This window comes from Hippopotamus amphibius, chromosome 4 (genome assembly GCF_030028045.1).
Source record: "Hippopotamus amphibius kiboko isolate mHipAmp2 chromosome 4, mHipAmp2.hap2, whole genome shotgun sequence".
NCBI classification, from domain to species: Eukaryota; Metazoa; Chordata; class Mammalia; order Artiodactyla; family Hippopotamidae; genus Hippopotamus; species Hippopotamus amphibius.
In genome coordinates this window covers 145,600,444-145,623,048 of record NC_080189.1, presented here as the reverse complement: position 1 = coordinate 145,623,048, position 22,605 = coordinate 145,600,444, and the positions used below count along the sequence as shown (strand labels likewise).

Here is a 22,605-nt window from a genome sequence, read left to right as displayed (position 1 = left end):
TTCAGTATTTTTTTTTTTTTTAAATATTTATTTATTTATATATTTATTTTGGCTGTGCCGGGTCTTAGTTGCAGCATGCGGACTCTTAGCTGCAGCATGCATGTGGGATCTAGTTCCCTGACCTGACTGAACCTGGACCACAAGGGAAGTCCCAGTATTTTTTTTTTAAGCCACTACATTCAATTATTTTTTTAGCAAAAAGAATTATAATCACAGTTAGGAAAAAATCATAAACGTATTATAAGTGAGTTGGTTTCAATAGCGAAGGTCCTGCCTGAAACACTGTAAAAGCAACATATGCTGGTGACAATGTGCGTTGAGTTAGATTTTCATCACCTAATTACATTAACTGCATTTTCAACTACTGGAACCACAGGGGTTAACAACAATTTTCTATTCATTCTCACAATTATGATAATAAAATGTGTAAATATGATGAGATGTGTGAGAAACCTTATATTCCATCACAGATATTTTATTAAATTTTATGACTATAACTCAAATATTTGAGAAAAAACCCTGATCAGTGGCAACAAATTCATCAAGATATTCTTCATGTCAAAATTCAACATGGAGTCAACCACTTCTTACCATTTCAAGGGCATCATGCAGAGTACTGGATAAGCTATCATTTAGGTTTGTCAGATACAGTCCTTCATCTAAAACTAGAAATTAAAATGCAAAAATTTAGAAAAAAGAAACATAAATTTAGTAAATAATCTCACCATAAAGCCATAGAACATTACCCTTACACAATAAAAATACTGGCAAAGTTCATAAATCATAATTCACAAGTTACTCAATCTCACTAGCTCTTTGAAAAGTATGTTTTATAACAAAGATGAGATTTTTTTCACTCACCAGCTTGTCAGAAATTAAAAAGAGCTATAAACATCAACCATAACTATGAAATTGAAAAAGAGGAACTCCTATATACTACTGATTTAATTAAAAACTGATTAAAATTAAAAATCAAGTCACCTTTCTGGAGAGAATGTTGGCAATGTATTGCTATTTTATTTTTTTTTGCTGCACCGCATGGCTTGTGGGATTTTTTTAGTTCCCTGACCAGGGACTGAACCCAGGCCCTTGGCAGTGAGAGCGCGAAGTCCTAACCACTAGGCATCCAGGGAATTCCCTACGTATTGCTATTCTAAAGGTGTATACTCTGACTCAGCAATTCCACGTCTAGGTATGTATTCTAAGGAAGTTATCACTTATGTAAGTTCACAAAGATTTATAAATATACGTGCAAGGATGGTGAGTGAAGAGTTACGTACAGTATGAGAACACTGAAAACAGTCTAAATGCCCACCATGATGGCACTGTTTTAACAGACCACCCAGCCACTGAAAAAAAGGGGTAGGACTATATGTACACGTATTAATATAGAAAAATGTCTACCACATAGTTAAGGTTAAAAAATTCAGGTTTCAAAACAATATGTATACTATGACCTGACTTAACAGGTAAAAATATATATACATACAAATCTATTTAGGTATCTATATGTGCATAGGAAAAAAAAAGACTGTAAGAGTACACCCCAAACTTTTAAGAGTGATATTACTTCTGGAAAGTGGGATTTATGAGGGAGATTTTACCTTCTTAGGTTAAGGTCTAGAAAAGTTAACTTGCAGCATTCATATTCTTTCTACCATACCATGTTAAATCTTGAAAATTAAGTAAAAACACTTAGGCAGAAAAGTATTACTTAGGAATTATTATAATCTAAGCAGCGAAATGAACTGATACAAATTAACTTACTCGTAGGAGCCACTTTTTGACCACAGTTAAATAAAATCTCTCCTTCTGAGATGGGTCTATCTAAGGTTTCAGTTTCAGTGGCAGTAACACTCAAAGTACTCTCCATTGTTGATGAATCTGAACTTGGCATCTGTATGGAGGAAGGGGCCTTGGTGCCAGCAGGAAGCGGCATAAGGGGAACTGGCTCTGGAGGTGCAGGCTGAGCAGGGAGGTCCACGCTCTCAGGGTCTTCATCCTTAGCCACAGACATTACACTGAGAAGAAAGAGACGTAGTTTGAATTTATTAGATCAAACTAATAAATTGATCTAGTAAGTTGATTAGATCATAGTTAGAATTTATTCATTTGTATATAAAAATAGATTAAAAAAGTCTCCTTTAAACATATTTCTATATCAATATATACATATAGCTATATATTTCTATAATCTGCAGTACTATAATTAACCAACAAGATTTATTTTTCCAAAATCATCTTCATGCTTTAATCACAGACCATGTTGAAAGTTCTACCATCTCTAAAATAAATCCACATAGGGATATACGGTAATACAAAAGTTAACTGATCATAGTAAATGAAGATTTACACTGGGGAAAAATCATCTTCTATTTTATTAACAATATTTTAGATATCTTTATTTTAATCTGCTTCCCCCAAAATTCTGTTTTAAAAGAAGAGAACTGAAGCCATAAATAAATCTGGCAAAAATTTTAAAAACATAAAATTTATGACACTCCTTCCTACTAAAGTATAGATTAGCTTGTGGTTTATAAACCTTCATTTATCATTTCTGATGTTTTCAATGGGTCATTTAAGTCAACATAAGATGAAATGTATAGTTACTAAAAATGACTATACTGTCATTTACATGGCTCTCGGGTGAAGTTCTTCTTGAAGAGAGTTGGGATTCTCTTCTTCCAGTGGCAGGTCTCCATCACTCCACGGCTTGGGAAGCTCTGGGCTTGACACCTTCAATTTATCAATAGAAGTCTCTGACAAAGCTGGGGTAAGAGCTGCTGCAGGAGGAGGTGTAGTTGTAGGAGTAATGGTTGGAGTATTAACAAGCGTGATGGCAGGCATTTCACTTCCTAAAGGTGAACGTCAATAAGAATTCCATAGGAAGACAAGGTATGTTGTTTAACATTTTGGCATATGAATAATGGCAACAATAATTAATAATAACAATAATGGCCATTAATGGGAAAATCTCCAAATTAATTTAGTAAAGTACAAGAAATAACCTTGAAAAGATTTATCACTTTCAATGTCATCATGAACTTAAAACAGTCTAAACGTCTACTAGATCATATACTTTAAAAAGTGGCAACCAACTCCTTAGCTTCCTTGCAAGAAAAAAGGATTTACTAGATCCTAGTAAGCCACAGGTATGTGTATACTAATCTATTAAGACGCATAAAACAAACCATGATGTTTTATTTAATAGTTGCTAAAATTAAAATTGAGTTATAGAAATAATGTTTCTACCTTTTTCAGCAAATATTTCTTTCACGGGAAAAGCTACATCATGATCTGAGACACAGGGAGAAGAATCTGGAGTTTTCACTAACACACGCTCCTCAGGAGGTGATGAAGGTGAGCGGGGAGGAGTTGGCTGTGGGGTAGCCACCGGGGTACACACTCCTGCCTAAAATAAATAAAACAAGATAAGTGGTGCTTATAATCCCCAAATAAGGGTAATTTGAAAAATAAAATGATCTCATTCAGAGTTACACAGAATTTAAATGGATGGGGGGAAAATGGAGTCCTCTACATCCTGGCTCTTGAACTTCTAACCATTAGTTTCAAGACAGGCCTGCAGAAAGCCTCTGGCAACTGAAACAGCTATGCCTCTGAACTAGGCCCCCCCAAAATCTAAGGCCCCCTTATCTCATATAGAGAGGAAGATTAAACAGACAGCTGAAGATCAAGCCCAGACACAAACTGGGTAACAGAAAGAGAGTATTTTAACCAGCTGACAAGATATCAAAAATCACCTTTCAGAACAAAAGAACGAAACGATCAAAAGCAATGGAAGGGTAAGAAAAAGTAGGGGGGATAAAATGAAGACAATGTAGAGACGGTAAGTACTGGGGAAGAAAAAAGCAAACACTTCAAAATCAATTTGTTAAATAGGTACTTGAAACGATTCAAAATTCAAAAGGATGATAGTGAAAATTAAGTCTCCTTTCCTACCCATGTCCTATCTACTTAGCTTCCTTCCCCAGAATTATCAAATATAAAGTCATTTTTTATGTCCATAATATTGTTTATTTTTTATACAATTTTTAAAGGTTATACTAGGTTTACAGTTATTATAAAATATTGGCTATATTCCTACTTAAAAATTTTTTTATTGAAGTATAGCTGATTTACAATGTTGTGTTAGTTTCAGGTGTACAGCAAAGTGTTTCAGATATATGTATTCTTTTTCAGATTCTTTTCCATTATAGGTTACTATAAGATATTGAATATAGTTCCCTGTGCCATACAGAAGGTCCTTGTTGCTTATCTATTTTATATAGAGTAGTTTATATAATTAATAAACTACTAATTTGCTAATCCCAAACTCCTAATTTCTCCTTTCCCTACTTTTCCCGTAAATAATTTTATTTTCTATGTTTGTGAGTCTTTGTTTTGTAAGTAAATTCATTTGTATCTTTTTATAGATTCCACATATAAATGATTTTGTATGATATTTGTCTTTGTCTAACTTACTTCACTTAGTATGATAATCTCTAGGTCCGCAAATGTTTCTGTAAATGGCAAAATTTTGTTCTTTTCAATGGCTGAATAGTATTCCATTGAGTGTATGTAGAATTGTAACCTGGCAATTGTAAATAATGCTTCTATAACTTGGCAATTGTAAATAATGCTGCTATGAACACTGGGGGGCATGTATCTTTCCTAATTAGTTTTCGGTTTTTTGGGATATACACCCAGGAGTGGAACTGCTGGGTCATATGGTCGTTCTATTTTTAGTTTTTTGAGACTTAAGTCATTTCATATGTGCATAGATTTTCTATGGAATAAATTCTCAGAGGTTAAGACTACTTGGTTAAAGGGCTAATTGCATTCTTAATTTGAATACATATTGTCAAATTTCTCTCTACAGGGTTGTATCATTTTTATCAGTATAATAACACCAGAAGGTATGAGAATTCCCATTTCCCAAGGTTTGCTGAACAATAGCGTTAATCAAACTTTCAGAGTGTTACCAATTTGATCATTAAAAATGGATTCAATGATTTTTTTTTCTTACTATCAGTGAGACTGACCAACTTTTTGTATGTACGTGGGCCATTTGTATTTCCTTTTTGTGTGTGAACTGTCTGGACATGTCTTTTCCCCATTTTTCTATTTGTCCTTTTCTTCTCTTTCTAAAACATTTTTATAGTGGGGTGATTGGCCTTTATTCTGTATTATGAATTGCAAATCGATATACAATTTCAAAATCATGAAGCATATTAGAAATTCTACAGCACTGTTTAATAATCAGCATATTCTTAGCTATACGTTTTATTCTTCTTGACTGCATAAATCTATGGCCTAAGACTGCTATTATCAAATATAATGCTACTCATCATAAGAGGATTTAAAGGTATCCTACCAGTCTTGGTAATAGGTAATAAGGATAAACAATTAGTTATTGAGTATTTACCAAGTTCCAGGCTCTAGACTAAGCTCTTTCATGTATCATCTTTTTGAATCTTCCACAAAATCTTATATGATAGCTCACAAGATACAGAATCACAAACATGTCAATTCTCCCCAAATTAAACCAATCAAAATTGAATAACCACAAAAATCCCAACAAAATATTTTATAGAACTTGAAAATTAATTTTAAAACATATATCAAAAATCAAAAGGCCAAAAAAGCCATGACAATTTTGAAGGTAAGGAACAATGTGGCAATGGGGGAGGGGAACTTGGTCTCCTTAATGTTTGAAAAGCAGATTTTGGTAAAGCCGCCATCATTTAAACTCTAAGTATTTTATTTCTAGTATACAGACAAGCTAAAGTAACAGAGCTGAGGGTTCAAATTCAGAACTTCCCAACGTCAAAGTCTATGCTCTTAACAATTAAATGTATTTCCTATTTATATAGATTTTTCTACATTTTCTCATTAAATAACCCTTATGAAAATATCTGCAACATATGGGCAGAAGACAAATCAAAGTTAATTAGCACAGAGATAACCATAACCCTGATAACATCCATATTGCACACATTACCAATGATCTAAAAAATAAAGCACAAAATAAACTATGTACCAAATCTCTGACACACTATATTACACCAATCTCCATAAAATTCAAATATGCAACGTTATGTTTATACTTCAAATGAGTCAGTTTAAATGTTTCACCTATATAAAATGATGTCTTTACGATCTATAGGATCAGAATTGACTATGAAGTTTTAAACAGTTCATAATACAGAGCGCATTCTGGTTTTGTATAATTTCTTTTTCTATTTTTAGTTTTTAAAAGTTTTTATACAATTTTTAAAGGTTACATTCCATTTACAGTTATTACAAAATATTGGCTGTATTCTCTGTGTTATACAATACAACGTTGAGCCTGCCGTACAGCCAAAAGTTTGTACCTCCCACTCCCCCACCCCTAGATTGCCCCCCACCACTGGTAGTGGTTTTGTATAATTTCATGTTGCTATAATAAATTAGAAACTCTATTTAACATAGAAAGGCTGATTAAACAAACAATAACAAAAATGCCTAAAACATATTTTCTTTTAAAGATTAAAAATATCACCTTACATAAGAACAAAAAGCAGTGCATATGGTTGTTAGCTATATCTTGAATTTAAAAAAAAATAGCTATAAAGGTATTTTTGGAACACCTGGTGAAATTCAAATATAGACTCTCTATTATATAGTATTAACATGTTAAACATGGGGGGCATAATAACGGTATTTTGATAATGCAATAAGAAATCTTGTTCTTAGAAGAAATTGCTGGTGCTTTTTGAAGTAAAGTGTCATGATATTTCCAATTTTCAAACGATTTTTAAAGAATATATAATAAACAAAATATAAAGACATAAAGAAAATGTGTCAAAATGTTACCAATTGAAAAATGTAGGTAAAGTGTACACAGATGTTCACTGTATAGTACTTTCAACTTTCTATAGACTTTAAAGTTTTAAAATAAAATGCTGGGGGAATTGTTACTTTAATCAAAGCCACAATTAACCAATCTCCACCACAGACTATGATCTTATGACCCAATTTGAAATCTGTCTATTTTACTGTTCTTTAAAAAGGTATCAAAAATTCCCCAGGACTCCAAGTCATGAAGGAGAGTCACACCTACCGGCAAGTGTGTTTTGCTTGTTGAAACATCCCCAGAAAAACTTGTAACAACAGGATTTGGCTTCTTTGCTTCTCTGTCACCCAGCATGACAGCAATGGTTTCAGCAAGAGCTTCATTCACAAAATGCCTAATAATGTCTGAATTCAGAGGAACTCCGGCATCAACAAAAACCTGGAGGGCACCACTGCTTGTTCCTTCCACTAAAAAATGAAAGAATTTCAGAATAAGTGTGCAAGAAACATGCTTGCATTCTAAGCCTTAATTTTTAAAATTTTAGAGCTGCAAACTTATGTGTATGAGACAGGGTGAAGAGGAATAAAATGAAAATACAAAATCTACTTATTAAGAAAGAGAATAAAATGGTAACTGACATAATGAACATCTTCTCTAAACAAGCTATGAAAATTTACTTATATGCTCTCTTCCCTACCACTACAAAATTCAGTGATAAAAAGGATTTGCAGGAACTTCCCCAGCTGTCCAGTGGTTAAGACTCCGAGCTCCCACTACAGGGGGCATGGCTTCGATCCCTGGTCGGGGAACCAAGATCCTGCATGACGAGTGGCACTGCCCCCCCCCAAAAAAAACCCACAAACAAACAAAAGAAAAAAAAGGATTTGTATCCACATTAAATGTTTTCATGTGAAAACAATCCAGATTTCCAAGAGTAGGGCATCAGGAAACCCTGTGATAGATCTTGGCAAAACACAGGGACACAATAGTTATGGGAGGATATTAGAGAAATGGCAGCTGCATAAACATGAAGACAAACTTTATTTCCTTCCAGTTTCACATACTTCAGTTACTAACATTACAAGCTAATCCTCCTCAAACTTTTAGAGTAGTTTAGGTGCTTGATGTCAGCAGCTCTATAGGTATATTAATTTTCCAAATGGGTTGTACTTTTCACATTTGTATGAGTGTACATAAAATTCAGCAAAACTTCCTAAACAGACCTTATTAGGCTTAAAGTGACTATATTTCTAAAGCTCTGTGTGGAAAACATGTAAACAGTGATCTACACAACTTGATGGAGACCTGACCTCTCCAAAGAGTACCCCTTAATTAGTACAACTATGGTAACATTACCCAGAATTCCCTAAAAGGCAGGTACAGGTGTCTTGGGATCACATGTTGAGAGACAAGTAATAGCAATTTACTCTGGAGCTACCGTAGAAAAGACTATCACAATCCCAAATTTATATTCAACAGTATATGTCAATACATCTCCTTTTTAGTTCCCATAATTCATTGTTTTGGCATGACCAAAAACCAGAATATCTCTGTTATAAAACCCAAAAGCCCTACCCAGACAAAGGCAAAACAAAAGCAAACACACATGCTTTTCAAGAAAAGAGAACAGAATCTAAATGCCCTCTATATTAGACCATCTTTCCTTAAGGCTACAAAGCCTGAATCAGTCTCACTGAAACCAGCACCTGAAGGACTGCTAAGAGGACGATTACTAGCCCTGCTTTGTGCTAGCAGGAGAGGCTAATGGAGAATCCACACACTCCAAAATATGCCATCGAGGTGTATGACCTAGCAATGAAGAAAAAAGCATCTGGCAGTTTGGAGAGCATCCATCATAAACCAGACGAATCTTTGGAGACACTTGTTTGCTTTCTTGGATGGGTCTCCTTGTCTTGGGACTGCTGAATGCCGTCTCCACAAACAGAAATTTGACCAATAGCTACAGAAATCTGACCATCTGTTTCTCCAAGGCATATTTCATGGTGCTTTACCTTCTCTTTAGCTTCTAGTTCTTTTTTTAAGTTTCACTTTGGTATTTTCCATCTGTTCCTTTTTCAATAGATTTTGAAATAGCCTCAGAGCAATTATTTGGATGAACTGGTTTGCTTTTCTTTTGGGTTTGCATTCCTAGATGTCTTCTTCCAAAAAGCATCTTCTAACATGATAAAATGATTTTATCATTCATTAAAGAAGCACTACTCTTAAGTAAAAAAATTTCCTCATAACTTTGTTGACCATAACTTTGTGATTCCTTCCTTCAAAAATGAGATGATGAAAGAAAACCTGGGATAGCAGCAGTGGAGGAGACATGTGAGTGACACTCAATAGGAAGAATTAATTAAATACAAGAATAAATTGTATGGAGCCAGACACAGGACATGGCTGGGTGTGGATTGAGGAAGACCAAAGAAAATAAATAGAACAAGCAATACTCCAAAGCTTTGGAAACTGGGTACTAGGAAAACAGTGATATCATTAACAAAAATAGAAACAAAGGAGGAGTACATTTGGATAGAAAAATGAAATGCATGCTGGACACGCCAAGTTTGGTATGCCTGTGGAGCATCAAGTAAAATATGCATCAGCAGGCAAAACTGCAAGTTTACAGCCTAAATGTGTGGCTTAGGGGTCATCAACTGACACAGGATAACTGATGCCAAGAAGAGACTAGAAAGACAGGGGGTGGGGGGTGGGGACAGAAACTTGGAGGAAACTTTTTATTCAAGTAGCAAAAAGAAAAAAGAAAAAGATGAGAAAATGAGGTCCTAAAGAAATAAAAAAGATAACAGGAAGAACAGCAGAATGAATTCTAAGAAACCCAAGCCAGCAGAACATTTTAATAATTAGAGGTAGTCAACAATGCCCATACTAGAGCCTTCTAGGAGAGGATTTGAAAAAAGTTTATCTCTGAGAACCAAATGCTGTGAGAGAGGAATTTCATTAAGGGCAGGAAGAAGAAAGGCAACTCATAAGAACTAAAGAGAAAGTGAGCAATGAGAAGCTAAAAGCAGCAAATACAGATTCTAATGTCTGGGATTTAATAGGCAGTTAAGGGGTAGCTTAAGAAGGAGGAAGGATGGGTTATTCTGGACTGGAGAGAAGGGGAAAAAAATAGAGGTAATGATATATAGTAATGCTTAAAAAAAAAGAGCAAAAAAACTAGAGCACTTATACTATCCAATTTCAAGACTTATTTTTAAATTACAGTAATAGAGAAGTATGGTGCTAATATAAAGACAGACTTGTAGATCAATGGAACCAAACAGCAAGTCCAGAAACAGATCCACACATATATAACAGCCAAACGATTTCCAACAAAGGTGTCAAGGCAATTCAGTGGGAGAAAGGATAATCTTTTCAAGAAATAACGCTAGAACAATTGGTTATCGATACACACACACAAAAATCTTGATCTTTACATCACACTACATATAAAATTAACTCAAATCATAACATAGACCTAAATGTATAATCTAAAACCATAAAATTTCTAGAAGAAAACATAAGAGAAAATCTTAAAGATGTTGGGTCAGACAAAGATTTCTTAAACAGTACACCCCCAAAACTACAAGCTATAAAAGAAAAATTGATAAATTAAACTTCATCAAAATTAACCTTTGGACTTCAAGACACAATGTTGAGAAAACAAAAAGGTAAGATAAAAACTAGGATAACACATCTGCAAAACATATGCAATAAAGGACTTGTAACCAGAATAAAGAACTCAATAATAGTAAGACACAAACCCCAATTAAAAACTGAGCAAAAGAGTTTAAAAGATACTTCTTCAAAATAAATACACAAATGGCAAATAAGCACATGAAAAATTGTACGTCATTAGTCACTGGGGAAATGCAAATAAAACCCACAATGAGATATCTCCACGTGTTTAGAAAATGGCTATAATTAAAAACATTGACAGCAACAAGCATTAGTAAGGATGTGGAGCAGCTGGAACTCTCACTCACTGCCAGCTGGAATGCAAAACAGAACAGCCACTTCGCAAACATTTAGCAGTTTCTTATAAACTTAAATATCTACTTACCATGTGACCAAGAGAAATTAAAAGACATGTATAAAAGATTTGTTTCCAAATATACATAGCACAGCTGTATTTACAATAGCCCAAAACTAAGACTACAAATGTCCATCGACTGGTAACTGGATTAACAAATTATGGTACATCCATAGAGTGTACTATTCATTACCATATGCAACAACAGGACTGTCAAAGCATTATGCTAAATAAAAGAAGCCAGACACAAAAGACTACATACTGTATGATTATATATATATGAAATTTTGGAAAAGGCAAAATTCAATGATAGAAAGCAGATCAGTGGTTGTTAGGGCCTAGAGGCATGGGAGAGGTTAGGGACTGACTGCAAAGTGGCAGGAGGGAACTGTTGGGGATGATGGAAATGGTTTCCTGTATCATGATTGTGTGGCTAATGTGTGGCTGTGTTTGTTTAACAAAACTTGTCAAACTGTACACTTAGAATTGGTGAATTTTACTGCAAGTAAATTATACCTCAAAAAGAGAATGGAAAAGGAGGGGGAAGAAGAGGGAAGGAGGGGAGGATGAAAAGGAGGAAGAAGGAGGGAGAGAAGAGTAAGGGGAGGAGGAAGGAGGAAGAAGAGGAGAAAGGTGGGGGCTCCATGAAGGAAGAGGCTCTGTTCATTCAGTAAATACTTCAACTCTTATTAGGTGTCAGTCAAGGGCTTGGCTCTAAAGGAGAAACACCCTTACTTGTGAGTAATTTACAGTCTAGTGAGTAAGACAGATACACAAACCAACCATAATACAATTTGATAGTTACCATAACAAAGATACATACACACACATACACAATACATACACATACACAATACACACACACACAAATACACACAAAGTGCTATGGGAAATAATGGTGAGATTGGAGGTGGGAGGGATGGAGGCTGGTAGGGTAATCTGAATGCTGCAGTATGGAATAAGGGGGTGAGGGAGAAATAACTTCCACGACAGAGAACTGGGAAGTGACACTGAAAAGAAGAGAACTTTTATCTTCTGTCAACCAAGGACTATGTGACCTCTAGGAATATATAAATCCACAACGACCTAAAGGTTTTGTCTTTTACTAACAAAAAAAACTAAAAGATTCCATTTCACTTACCCATGTCAGAAGTCAGTGGCTCACTGGCCTCACTGCCAGAGACACTGACGTTAGCTGTGGACTGCTGTTGGATTGGAAGGAGCCCAGAGATCATTCTTGACATTATTTCTTGTTCTACCCTGGGAGGAAAAAGTTATGGATTCCTAAATTTAGTTGAAATGCATAAATGGTTAGAAATAACACCCTTACAAATAACTGGTACCCATGGACACGAACATTTACATGTGAAAGCAGTCATTCTGAAAGTTGAATTTGGAAAGAAGAAAAAATTCAAATATATCTCCTAGCAAAATAAACCGAATTGCTGTGTGGGAGATAGTTTATCAAATTAAAATCTTTCTGGTCAGTCTAATGAAAAGTTTAACAGACCTCGTACATTCAAAATAAGGTTTGGGTCAATGATTACCTGGCATATCACATACCTAAAAGGTTGGGCTCCCTACACTGACAGTACATATAAAACCCCACAAGATCAAAGCTAGAAAAGACGTCCAGCTGCCCTCTTTTCAAATAAATATGGATTGTAACCAGGTAGTTTTCCTCTAAAAAGGGAAAGAAAATTTATCTTCAAGGTCATTTTTAGGAAGGGGAAGTGAGAGAGGAAAAGGAAGGGAAACACAATAAGAGGCTGCTTCTATACATACCTTTAGAGAACCTATCAGTTAACTTTGTTAACTAAACAAAGTTAGTTAATAATTTGGTATTATTTTTCAATATTTTTCCCATGCGCATTTATTTTTGAGTGAATTCTTCTCAACTGTGGTTGCATCATTAGTATCCTGCTTCACTTACTACCAGTACGTTATTAATATTCTTCCACATCATTAAATATTTTTCTAAACCCAATCTTGACAACCGTACTAATATTCAGTTGTTTAGTTTATTCCATAACTTCTCTAAGGTTTCTCAGAGGTAAAAATAGGTACAAAAATAGAGTTCATAAGTTTATATAAGTAACAAACAAAACAGTGCCTTGTTTGTAATAAGCACTGTAAATGCTAAGTATGGACAAGTAGCAGAACTGATTACTTCCTTAGGATAAATTTCTGGAAATGAACCACTGAATTAAAGAACATGTTCATTTTTAATGCTTTTGTTACTCAACAATAGCCTCTTTTGCCATAATAGTCTAAGTACAAATATTCAAGGACAGAAACAATACCTCCAACAGTTAGTTAAACCCTCAGCCTTACGTTGGATAGTGTCCAATGACTACAGCAAAGGAAAAATTTAATAAACAAAAGCAGACAATGAAGATTTTCAACCAAAACTTAATACATTCTATTTATACTTGCTACTATAATTCTGCTCACCCCAACATCACTGTAAACTCACCACTGAATTAAGCTATTTTCCAATGTTTCTTTTCTCTGAATTACTTTATCCAGAACATCAGTAGTGGGATGAAAAGTAGAAGCAACTGGTGGAAATGGAGGGCCATTATATTTTGTAGAAACAGCTTTAACACTTCTGTTAAACTCCAGAATTGGTTCAGAGTATTCCGGAATTTCATCACATTTTTCCTCTTCCTGGTAATAATAAAAACAAAACTATTATATTCATATATCTGTTCAACATTTACTGAGTGCCAAGAAGAGGCAGATAACTTAGGTAGGTGAGATAACAAACACTCCTAAATTAGCCAAAAGCATTCTCAAATTAGGTGATGTCTCATTACTTATAGTATACACATTTGCCATATAAATCACTTTGAAGAAACTTAACTACACAATTATTTTGTCTTTTTAAAACCCAATATTCAGGGACTTCCCTAGTGGTCCAGGGGCTAAGACTCTGTGCTCCCAATTCAGGGGGCTGCAGTTTGATCCCTGGTCAGGGAACTAGATCCCACATGCCACAGCTAAGAAGTCTGCATGCCACAACTAAAGATCCCGCACATGGCAACAAAGATCCTGTGTGCCACAACTAAGGCCCAGCACAGCCAAATAAATATTTTTTAAAAAAACACCAATATTCATTTTAAACAATTATAAAACAAATCAGAAAACTTGGTTATTCCTACATAAAACATTAACATTTCCCTCTTTAAATTTATTAATTTATTACCATAGTAAAACTGATACTTCCAAATATTACTGCCTATTTTTTTTTTTAATTTTTGTTTATTTATTTATTGGCTGCATGGGGTCTTCGTTGATGCACATGGGCTTTCCTTAGTTGTGGTGAGCAGGGTCTACTCTTCATTGTGGTGCAGTGTTCCTCACTGCGGTAGCTTCCCTTCTTGCGGAGCATGGGCTCTAGGCACATGGGCTTCAGTAGTTGCAGCGCATGGGCTCAACAGTTGTGGCTCACGGGCTCTAGAGCACAGGCTCAATAGTTGTGGCGCACGGGCTTAGTTGCTCCACAGCATGTGGAATCTTCCTGGAGCAGGGCTCGAACCCGTGTCCCCTGCATTGGCAGGCAGATTCTTAACCACTGAGCCACCTAGGAAGTCCCTGCTTATTCTTACAGAACATATAATTTACATTTAAACATGAAGTTAGGTCATCTTACACATTATTTGTACCATCACATCATGATCAAAAGAGTTTCTTCTGGAATTTTTAAACTTTTTATTATGAAAAATATACATGTTTAAAAGTAAACAAAATAGTGCTCATGCACTATATCTGTCATATATGAATAACAAAAATCCACTTACCTCTTCTCCAGCTTTAACAATTACCAGCTTGTAACAAGCTCTGTGTCATCTATACTTCCCCCATCCACTTTCCCCTTCACATATCATTTTGAAGTAAACCACAGATACCATATCACTTTATCTCTAAATAATCCAATACATATCTCAATAAAAGTTAGGGCTCTTTAAAATGTATAACTCAATAATATTCTCCCATTGAAAAATGAAGTCCATAGCTATTAAGTGGCAGAGCAAGGATAGAAACACTTGTATTTGAAGTCCAAATTCTTTGCTATTTCTACAATGTTTCTTTCACTTATATATTGAACAGCTGTCTAATGTCTTTGCTATAAAGATAAATAAGATTCTTACCTTCAAAACATTCATGTTACGCTCACATGAGAAGATATACTGGTGAGCAAGTAACATTAATATATTGCCTATCTCAATATTTAAAATAGGATTTTATTTTATGATTAATAAACCTGGTCTTGGTTCTTAAAGTCTAAGAAATATGAACAAATGTCTTCTTTAAAGTCTATTGACACATTCACTATTCAAGTAATCTCTGTGCCATTAGGGAAATGTAAATTTTTCAATTAATTTTTTTGGAGTAGAGTTGATTTACAATGTTGTGCTAGTTTCTGCTGTACAGCAAAGTGAATCATTTATACATACAGATATATCCACTCTTTTTTAGATTCTATTCCCGTATGGGTCATTACAGAGTATTGAGTAGAGTTCCCTGTGCTATACAGTAGGTCCTTATTAGTTATCTATTTTATATATAGTAGTGTTTATATGTCAATCCCAGTCTCCCAATTTATCCCTCTCACCTCTTTTCTTCCTTGGTAACCACAGTTTGTTTTCTACATCTGTGACTCTATTTCTGTTTTGTAAATAGGCTCATTTGTACCATTTTTTTTAGATTCCACATATAAATGACATCATATGATATTTGTCTTTTTCTGTCTGACTGACTTCACTCAGCATGACAATCTCTAGGTCCATCCATGTCGCTGCAAATGCCATATTTTGTTCTTTTTTTAAGGCTGAGTAATATTCCAGTGTATCTATGTACCACATCTTTTTTATTCATTCCTCCATTGATGGACATTTAGCTTTCTTCCATGTCCTCGCTACTGTAAATAGTGCTGCAATGAACATTGGGGTACATGTATCTTTTTGAATTATGGTTTTCTCCAGATATATGCCCAGGAGTGGGATTGCTGGATCATATGGTAGCTCTATTTTTAGTTTTTTAAGGAACCTCCATACTGTTCTCCATAGTGGCTATACCAATTTACAATCCCACCAACAGTGTAGGAGGGTTCCTTTTTCTCCACACCCTCTCCAGCATTTATTGTCTATAGATTTTCTGATGATGGCCATTCTGACAAGTGTGAGGTAATACTGCAGTGTAGTTTTGATTTGTATTTCTCTAATAATTAGTGACGTTGAGCACCTTTTCATGTGACTGTTGGCCATATGTATGTCTTCTTTGGAGAAATATCTATTTAGATCTTCTGACCATTTTTTGATTGGGTTGTTTGGGTTTTTTTGATATTGAGCTGCATGAGCTGTTTGTATATTCTGGAGATTAATCCCTCGTCAGCTGCTTCATTTGCAAATATTTTCTCCCATTTTCATTTTGTTAATAGTTTCCTTTGGTGTGCAAAAGCTTTTAAGTTTCATTAGGTCCCTCCCATTTGTTTATTTTTGTTCTTATTTTCATTACTCTAGGAAGTGGATCAAAAAAGATCTTGTTGCAATTTGTGTCAGAGAGTGTTCTGTCTGTGTTTTCCTCTAAGATTTTTATAGTATCTGGTCTTACATTTAGGTCTTTGATACATTTTGAGTTTATTTTTGTATATAGTGTTAGGAAATGTTCTAATTTCATTCTTTTACATGTAGCTGTCCAGTCAGCACCACTTATTGAAGAGAATGTCTTTTCTCCATTGTGTATTCTTGCCTCCTTTGTCACAGATTAGGTGACCACAGGTGTCTGGGTCTATCTCTGGACTTTCTATCCTGTTCCATTGATCTATATTTCTGTTTTTGTGCCAGTACTATACTGTTTTGATGACTGTAGCTTTGTAGTATAGTCTGAAGTCAGGGAGCATGATTCCTCCAGCTCCATTTTTCTTTCTCAAGGTTGCTTTGGCTATTTGGGGTCTTTTGTGTTTCCATACAGATTGTAAAATTGTTCTAATTCTGTGAAAAATGCTATTGGTAGTTTGGTAGGGATTGCATTGAATATGTAGATTACTTTGGGTGGTACAGTCATTTTGACAATATTGATTCTTCCAATTCAAGAACATGGTATAGCTCTCCATCTGTCTCATCTTTGACTTCTTTCATCAGTATCTTACAGCTTTCTGAGTACAGGTCTTTTGCTTCTTTAGGTAGGTTTATTCCTGGGTATTTTATTCTTTTTGATGAACTGGTAAACAGCATTGTTTCCTTAATTTCTTTCTGATCATTCTTTGTTAGTGTGTAGGAATGCAAGAGATTTCTGTATATTAATTTTGTATCCTGCAACTTTACCAAATTAATTGATGATCTTGGATTCCTTTTATTTCTTTTTACTGTCTGACTGCCGTGACTAGGGCTTCCAAAGCTATGTTGAATAAAAGTGGCGAGAGTGGACATCTTTGTCTTGTTCCTGATCTTAGAGGAAATGCTTTCAGTTTTTCACCGTTGAGAATGATGCTTGCTGTGGGTTTGTCATATGTGGCCTTTATTATGTTGAGGTAGAGAAATCTAAATTAAAACAACAATAAGATACCAGTACACATACCTATCAGAATGGCCAAAATCTGGAACAATGACAACACCAAATTCTGGCAAGGATATGAAACAGCAGGCACTATCATTCATTGCTGGGAAGAATGCAAAATGGTACAGCAACTTTGGAATACAGTTTAGCAGTTTCTTACAAATCTAAAGATACTTTTACCATGTAAGTCAGCAATTGTGATCCTTGATATTTACTCAAAGGAGTTAAAAACTTACGTCCACACAAAATCTGCACACAGATGTTTAGTTTTGTTTTGTGTGGACATAAGTTTTTAAACTCCTTTGAGAGTCGTGGCTTGTGGGATCTTAGGTCCCCGACCAAGGACTGAACTCAGGACTCTGGCAGTGAAAGCATGGAGTCCCAACCACTGGACCACCAGGGAATTCCCACAGATGTTTATAGCAGCTTTATTCATAATTACCAAAACTTGTAAACAACCAAAATGTCCTTTAGTAGGTGAATGGATAAACTGTGGTCCATCCAAACAATGGAATATTATTCAGTGCTAAAAAGAAACGAGCTATCAAGCCGTGAAAAGATATGGAGGAAACTTAAGTGCATATTACTAAGTGAAAGAAGCCAATCTGAGAAAGCTACATACTGTATGATTCCAAGTATATGACATTCTGGAAAAGACAAAACTATGAAGACAGTAAGAAGATCAGTGGTTGACAGGGACTGGGGTGGGTAAGGAGGAGGATGAATAGTCAGAACACAGAGGATTTTAGGTCACAGAGAATACTCAATATAATAGTATAATGATGAAAACATTTTTCCATATCCATAGAATGTACAACATAAAGAGTGAACTCTAAGGTCAACTATGGACTTTGAGTGATTATGATATGTCAATGTAGGTATATCAATTTTAACAAATTAAAATTGTTGGGGTATATTGATAATGGGGGAGGCTACACATGTGTGGAGGTAGGGAACATTTAGAAAACTTCTGTATCTTCCTCTCAATTTTGCTGTGAACCTAAACTGCTCTTAAAAAAAAATAAAGTCTTAAAAAAACAAAGATAATCAACTCATGAAAAAAATACTAGGAGAAAAATAGATTCACATGACTGCTATGCTTTGTTACCTGTATGATATCGATTACTTCATCGAAGTTAGTTCCTGGAAACTTCACCACTTCTTCATCTGCCTTTGTAAATTCTGGAGTCTAAGAAAGCATTTTCATAAAGTTTTTGTTGTGTTGAATATCTTTTTATGCATTTTTATAAATGTCTTCATATCTAATTTATCATAATACCACCCATAGCATAAGTTTATAATTACATGCCCCTATTTTTTATTTTGATATCCTGCTCAGAATTGATTTAACTAGTAAATGAAATCCAGGCTAGTCTCCAAGCCATTAAGTTATCATTTCAATAGCTATAAAAAATTAGGTATCAGTTTTTCTATCAAGGACTCCATCAACAATGCAACTTAAGTCAATTGATCAAGTTGATATGATTGTGATTTCTCTCCTAGAAATAAGATAAAGAAACATGTTTATATGTATACATATATAATTTTATACATATACAAACTCACAAAAAGACAGATACAGAATCAAATAATTTATAAAGAAACACAAAATAATTATTTTACGAATTTAGCCTCTAGGTCTCACTATATACAATCTGGTCACCAAAACCCACAATAGACAATGCCTTAGAGCAAAATGTTATAACAGTCCAAAAAATTATTTGTAATCATATAGGTTTTAATAAACTTCTGGTTAAAAAATAGATGAAAAATAAAATTAGGCATAGATGACATTCAGGGCCAGTTCTATTTTACTATTTATGATTGTGAAAAATTGATGTTCTTTCCTTAAAACTGTATCTTCAATGACCAAATTTGCTTACAACAGATGAAACCTGGGGAAAATTTACGGTGCTATTTTGCAGTATGGTAAAGTCATAATTTAGTCATTCAGTCACAAGCAGCAAATAAATACTAGGAAGAAATGCATATTTTTACATCATGTCAATAGTATGATGACAAAGTAACATTCCAAAGCATGAACTCCAATTGTCACTATAAAATTCACATTCAGGAAAACTATAACTTAATTCCCATTTAAATCAAGATTCTTCTCCAAAGAGAAATTCTTTCTTCACATATGAGTCTTACAACTTGCTACCAAAAAGTAACACTAAGGATTATCACTTTCAGAACATTTATAAATGTAAGGATCTTAAACATTCTTTTTCAAGTTCATAAGCAATTTCAGATTTGTTTTGAATCTTTTCCTTAAAGCCTAAATTATTAAAACAGATTATAATTATAATGGAAGAGTTTGCATGGAATAACGTTAGCTAAAAATCTATAGTCAGACATTGCTTAAAGATATATGATACATTTCTCAGCAATACCTGTATCCAGGTTTTCAGTGGAGTAGGAGAAGATGCTTCTTTGGGACTAGACGGAGAGAGACCAATATCAGCACTACCGTTTGAAATGCTGTCAATATCTACACTGGGTAATACCTAAAACAGAATACAACATCCAGCTTTCAGTTCATCATTTTGACACAAATACTTATAAATCTATCAATAACGTATTCAACTTTGTATTGCGAAGTCAACAGATAACAAGCTTAAGTTATGAAACATATTTTATAAATTTGGAAAATAAAAGGGAAACACAAAGAATCCTACTATCTTAAGATAATTTAATTTTCACCATTCCCTTTATGTTTTTACTATGCACTTATGCATAGCTAAATCTCTAAAACAGTTTCATTCCTGATTCTCCATTGTAATTAGGTCATAAACACCTTACTATACTTCCATATAGACTTCATAATAATATTTTAAATGACTGTATATATTTCAAGAAAATACATCCCTTAATTATTTAATCATTTCCTGTTGGTAAACATTTAGGATATTTCTTATATATTCACTATTAGACACATAGATATAGATAGATATATATCACTCCAAAAAAACTTCATATATACATCGGGGTTTTTCCCCTGAACTTTGAATTATTTCATTATGCTAGACAATCAGATACTAGACTAACTTCTTGAACCAAAAAGCATAAATATTTAAGATTCTTGGTAATCATTGCCAAAATGCAATCCAAAAGAGCTCTATTTCCATAATCAAAAACATAATCAATTTTAAGTTTCACTCAACCTTCACCCAAGTTAGGTAATAAAAATGTTTCAGCAAGAACACTTTTTAAATGGAGGTATATTATTGTTATTTTAATTTGTATTATCTTGGTAACTAGCAAGATATAAACTATTCAATTTGATTGCTTATAACTTCCTCTTCTGTAGAGTCTTATACATCTTCTTTGAATATTTCTGGATTTGCTCTTATGTTTTCTTATTAATTTATGGAAGTTACTATATTTAAAAATTAAACCTTTCTGGGGGGAGAAAAAGATGGCGGCGAACTAGAGAGACGTGGAGTGCATCCCTCTCCACAGATGCATTGGGAATGCACGGAAGGACGCAGTCATTCCCACAGAGAACCAGCTGAACACCAGCAGACGGCCTCGGACACCAGAAAGGGCTGCGGGGAGCCCGACATAGCCGGTAGGGAGGCATCTACGAGGGCTCAGAGAGGGTGAAGCGGCGGAGCTGTGGCAGACGGGAGGGAGTGAGAAACATACGGAGGGTCCGCAGCGCAGCTCAGCGTTCCCGGACCGAGACATCGATCTGTGGCTGAACGGAGGGTCCAGGAGCGGGAGCGTGGGAACCGGAGAGCTGGTTCAGGGTGAGAAACATTGTTGCCAGTACGGTGACGGACCGAGAGGACAGGAGGGAGGAGGTCCGCGGAGAGGAGTGCCTGTCCCTGAGAGCTGCCCGGCCATGATGGCGGCTGGAGGCTGCAGGCTCACGGGCGGGGGGGGAGGAGCCGCGCGCATAGCCTCTCCCTCTCTTTCGGTGCCTCTGCAACAGGCAGTGGAGAGACGCCCTGCGGGCCACCTAAGGCGCTCAGGGATAACAAGCACCCTCAGGCACTCGGGCGGGGCTAGATTAAAACTCCTTGCAACGCCAGCAGCAGGGAGGCTGCCGAGAGAAAAAAAAACCAGCATCAAAAAGAAAAAACCCCGAGAGAGGCCCAACTCTAAGACTTTCTGTGTACGCCTGAGCCACCAGCGCCCTCTGCAACAGGCACCTCCAAGCCTGACTGAAACAACAGTGCGCCACTGCTCACTCACTCCCAGGAGAAGGAGCCACTATTGTACCCTCTCCCTCCCCACACACCGAGGCTTACAGACGAACAATAAAGGAACCTCTGCTGGTCACAGAATAACGCAAAAAAAAAAAAAACCCAAGGCAAGGAGAAGGACACTTACAGCTGAGACGCTAAGGAAACAGAAATAGTAGTATCAATACCTATTGAACTGGTCCATTCTGGGATCAGTTCTGGATTTTTTTTCTTTTTTTATTTCTCTCACTCTCTTTTTTTTTTTTCTTTTTTTTTTTTTTTTTGATTTATTAAATACGATCTTAGCCCTAAGGGATCTACAAGTTTTACAACATAATTTTTTAAGGATATTTTTTATTCTTTTTTTTTTTTTTTTTTTTTTTTTGCCTTTTTATATACTTCTATATCTAGCTAAGTTTTTGGTAGTACGGACAAAATATCTTTCATACTTTCCTTTCATCCCTTTCTTTTATACACTTCTATTCCTTTCTTTTTCTTTGCATATTTCCAACCACATTACGCTCTTCTGTTCCCCTTTCTTCCAGCCATTTTAAGTGTATTTTATTTTAACATACTTATAAGCAACACTATCGGTCTGCTCAGACTCCTTGCTCTATTCTCCAGATGATGCACTGCCTTGGTATTAATATTAGGCTTTTGTCTTTATCTTAGTTCTTAGTACAGTTGTCTAATTACATTCTGAGAATCTCCATTCTCTCTGGTGGTACTCCAGCTCATTTCTATATTTGATCCTAGCTTACAAAATCTCCCTGGATTGATGTTTGTATGTGTAGGGTGTTATTTGTTGTTTGTTTGCTTTTGCTTTTGTCTCTGATTTGTTCTGTTTCAGTTGTCAATTTCTGCTGGGTATCTCTTTGAATATCTGATAGCACACTGGGGTTCTGTCAGGTCTTTCTAGAGCCTTATGTCCTAACGGATTCAATAATTGTGTGTCTTATACATGTATGTGTTTCCTAGACTGA

The 22,605-nt window shown here is 35.2% G+C and overlaps 1 protein-coding gene across 5 annotated transcripts in view; it reads right to left on the bottom strand.

The window, feature by feature from the left end:
* The window catches only part of KIAA0586 (KIAA0586 ortholog), a 130,370-nt gene that overhangs the window by 50,029 nt on the left and 57,736 nt on the right, over positions 1–22,605 (bottom strand). For all 5 annotated transcript variants that reach the window (XM_057730376.1, XM_057730377.1, XM_057730378.1 and 2 more), the window contains 9 exons: positions 19,826–19,939; positions 18,541–18,621; positions 13,348–13,541; positions 12,013–12,131; positions 7,103–7,302; positions 3,253–3,412; positions 2,636–2,855; positions 1,768–2,021; positions 592–665 (listed from right to left, as the gene is read on the bottom strand). In XM_057730376.1, coding sequence (XP_057586359.1) covers positions 592–665; positions 1,768–2,021; positions 2,636–2,855; positions 3,253–3,412; positions 7,103–7,302; positions 12,013–12,131; positions 13,348–13,541; positions 18,541–18,621; positions 19,826–19,939 — 1,416 coding nt within the window. The remainder of the gene's footprint in view (positions 1–591; positions 666–1,767; positions 2,022–2,635; positions 2,856–3,252; positions 3,413–7,102; positions 7,303–12,012; positions 12,132–13,347; positions 13,542–18,540; positions 18,622–19,825; positions 19,940–22,605) is intronic.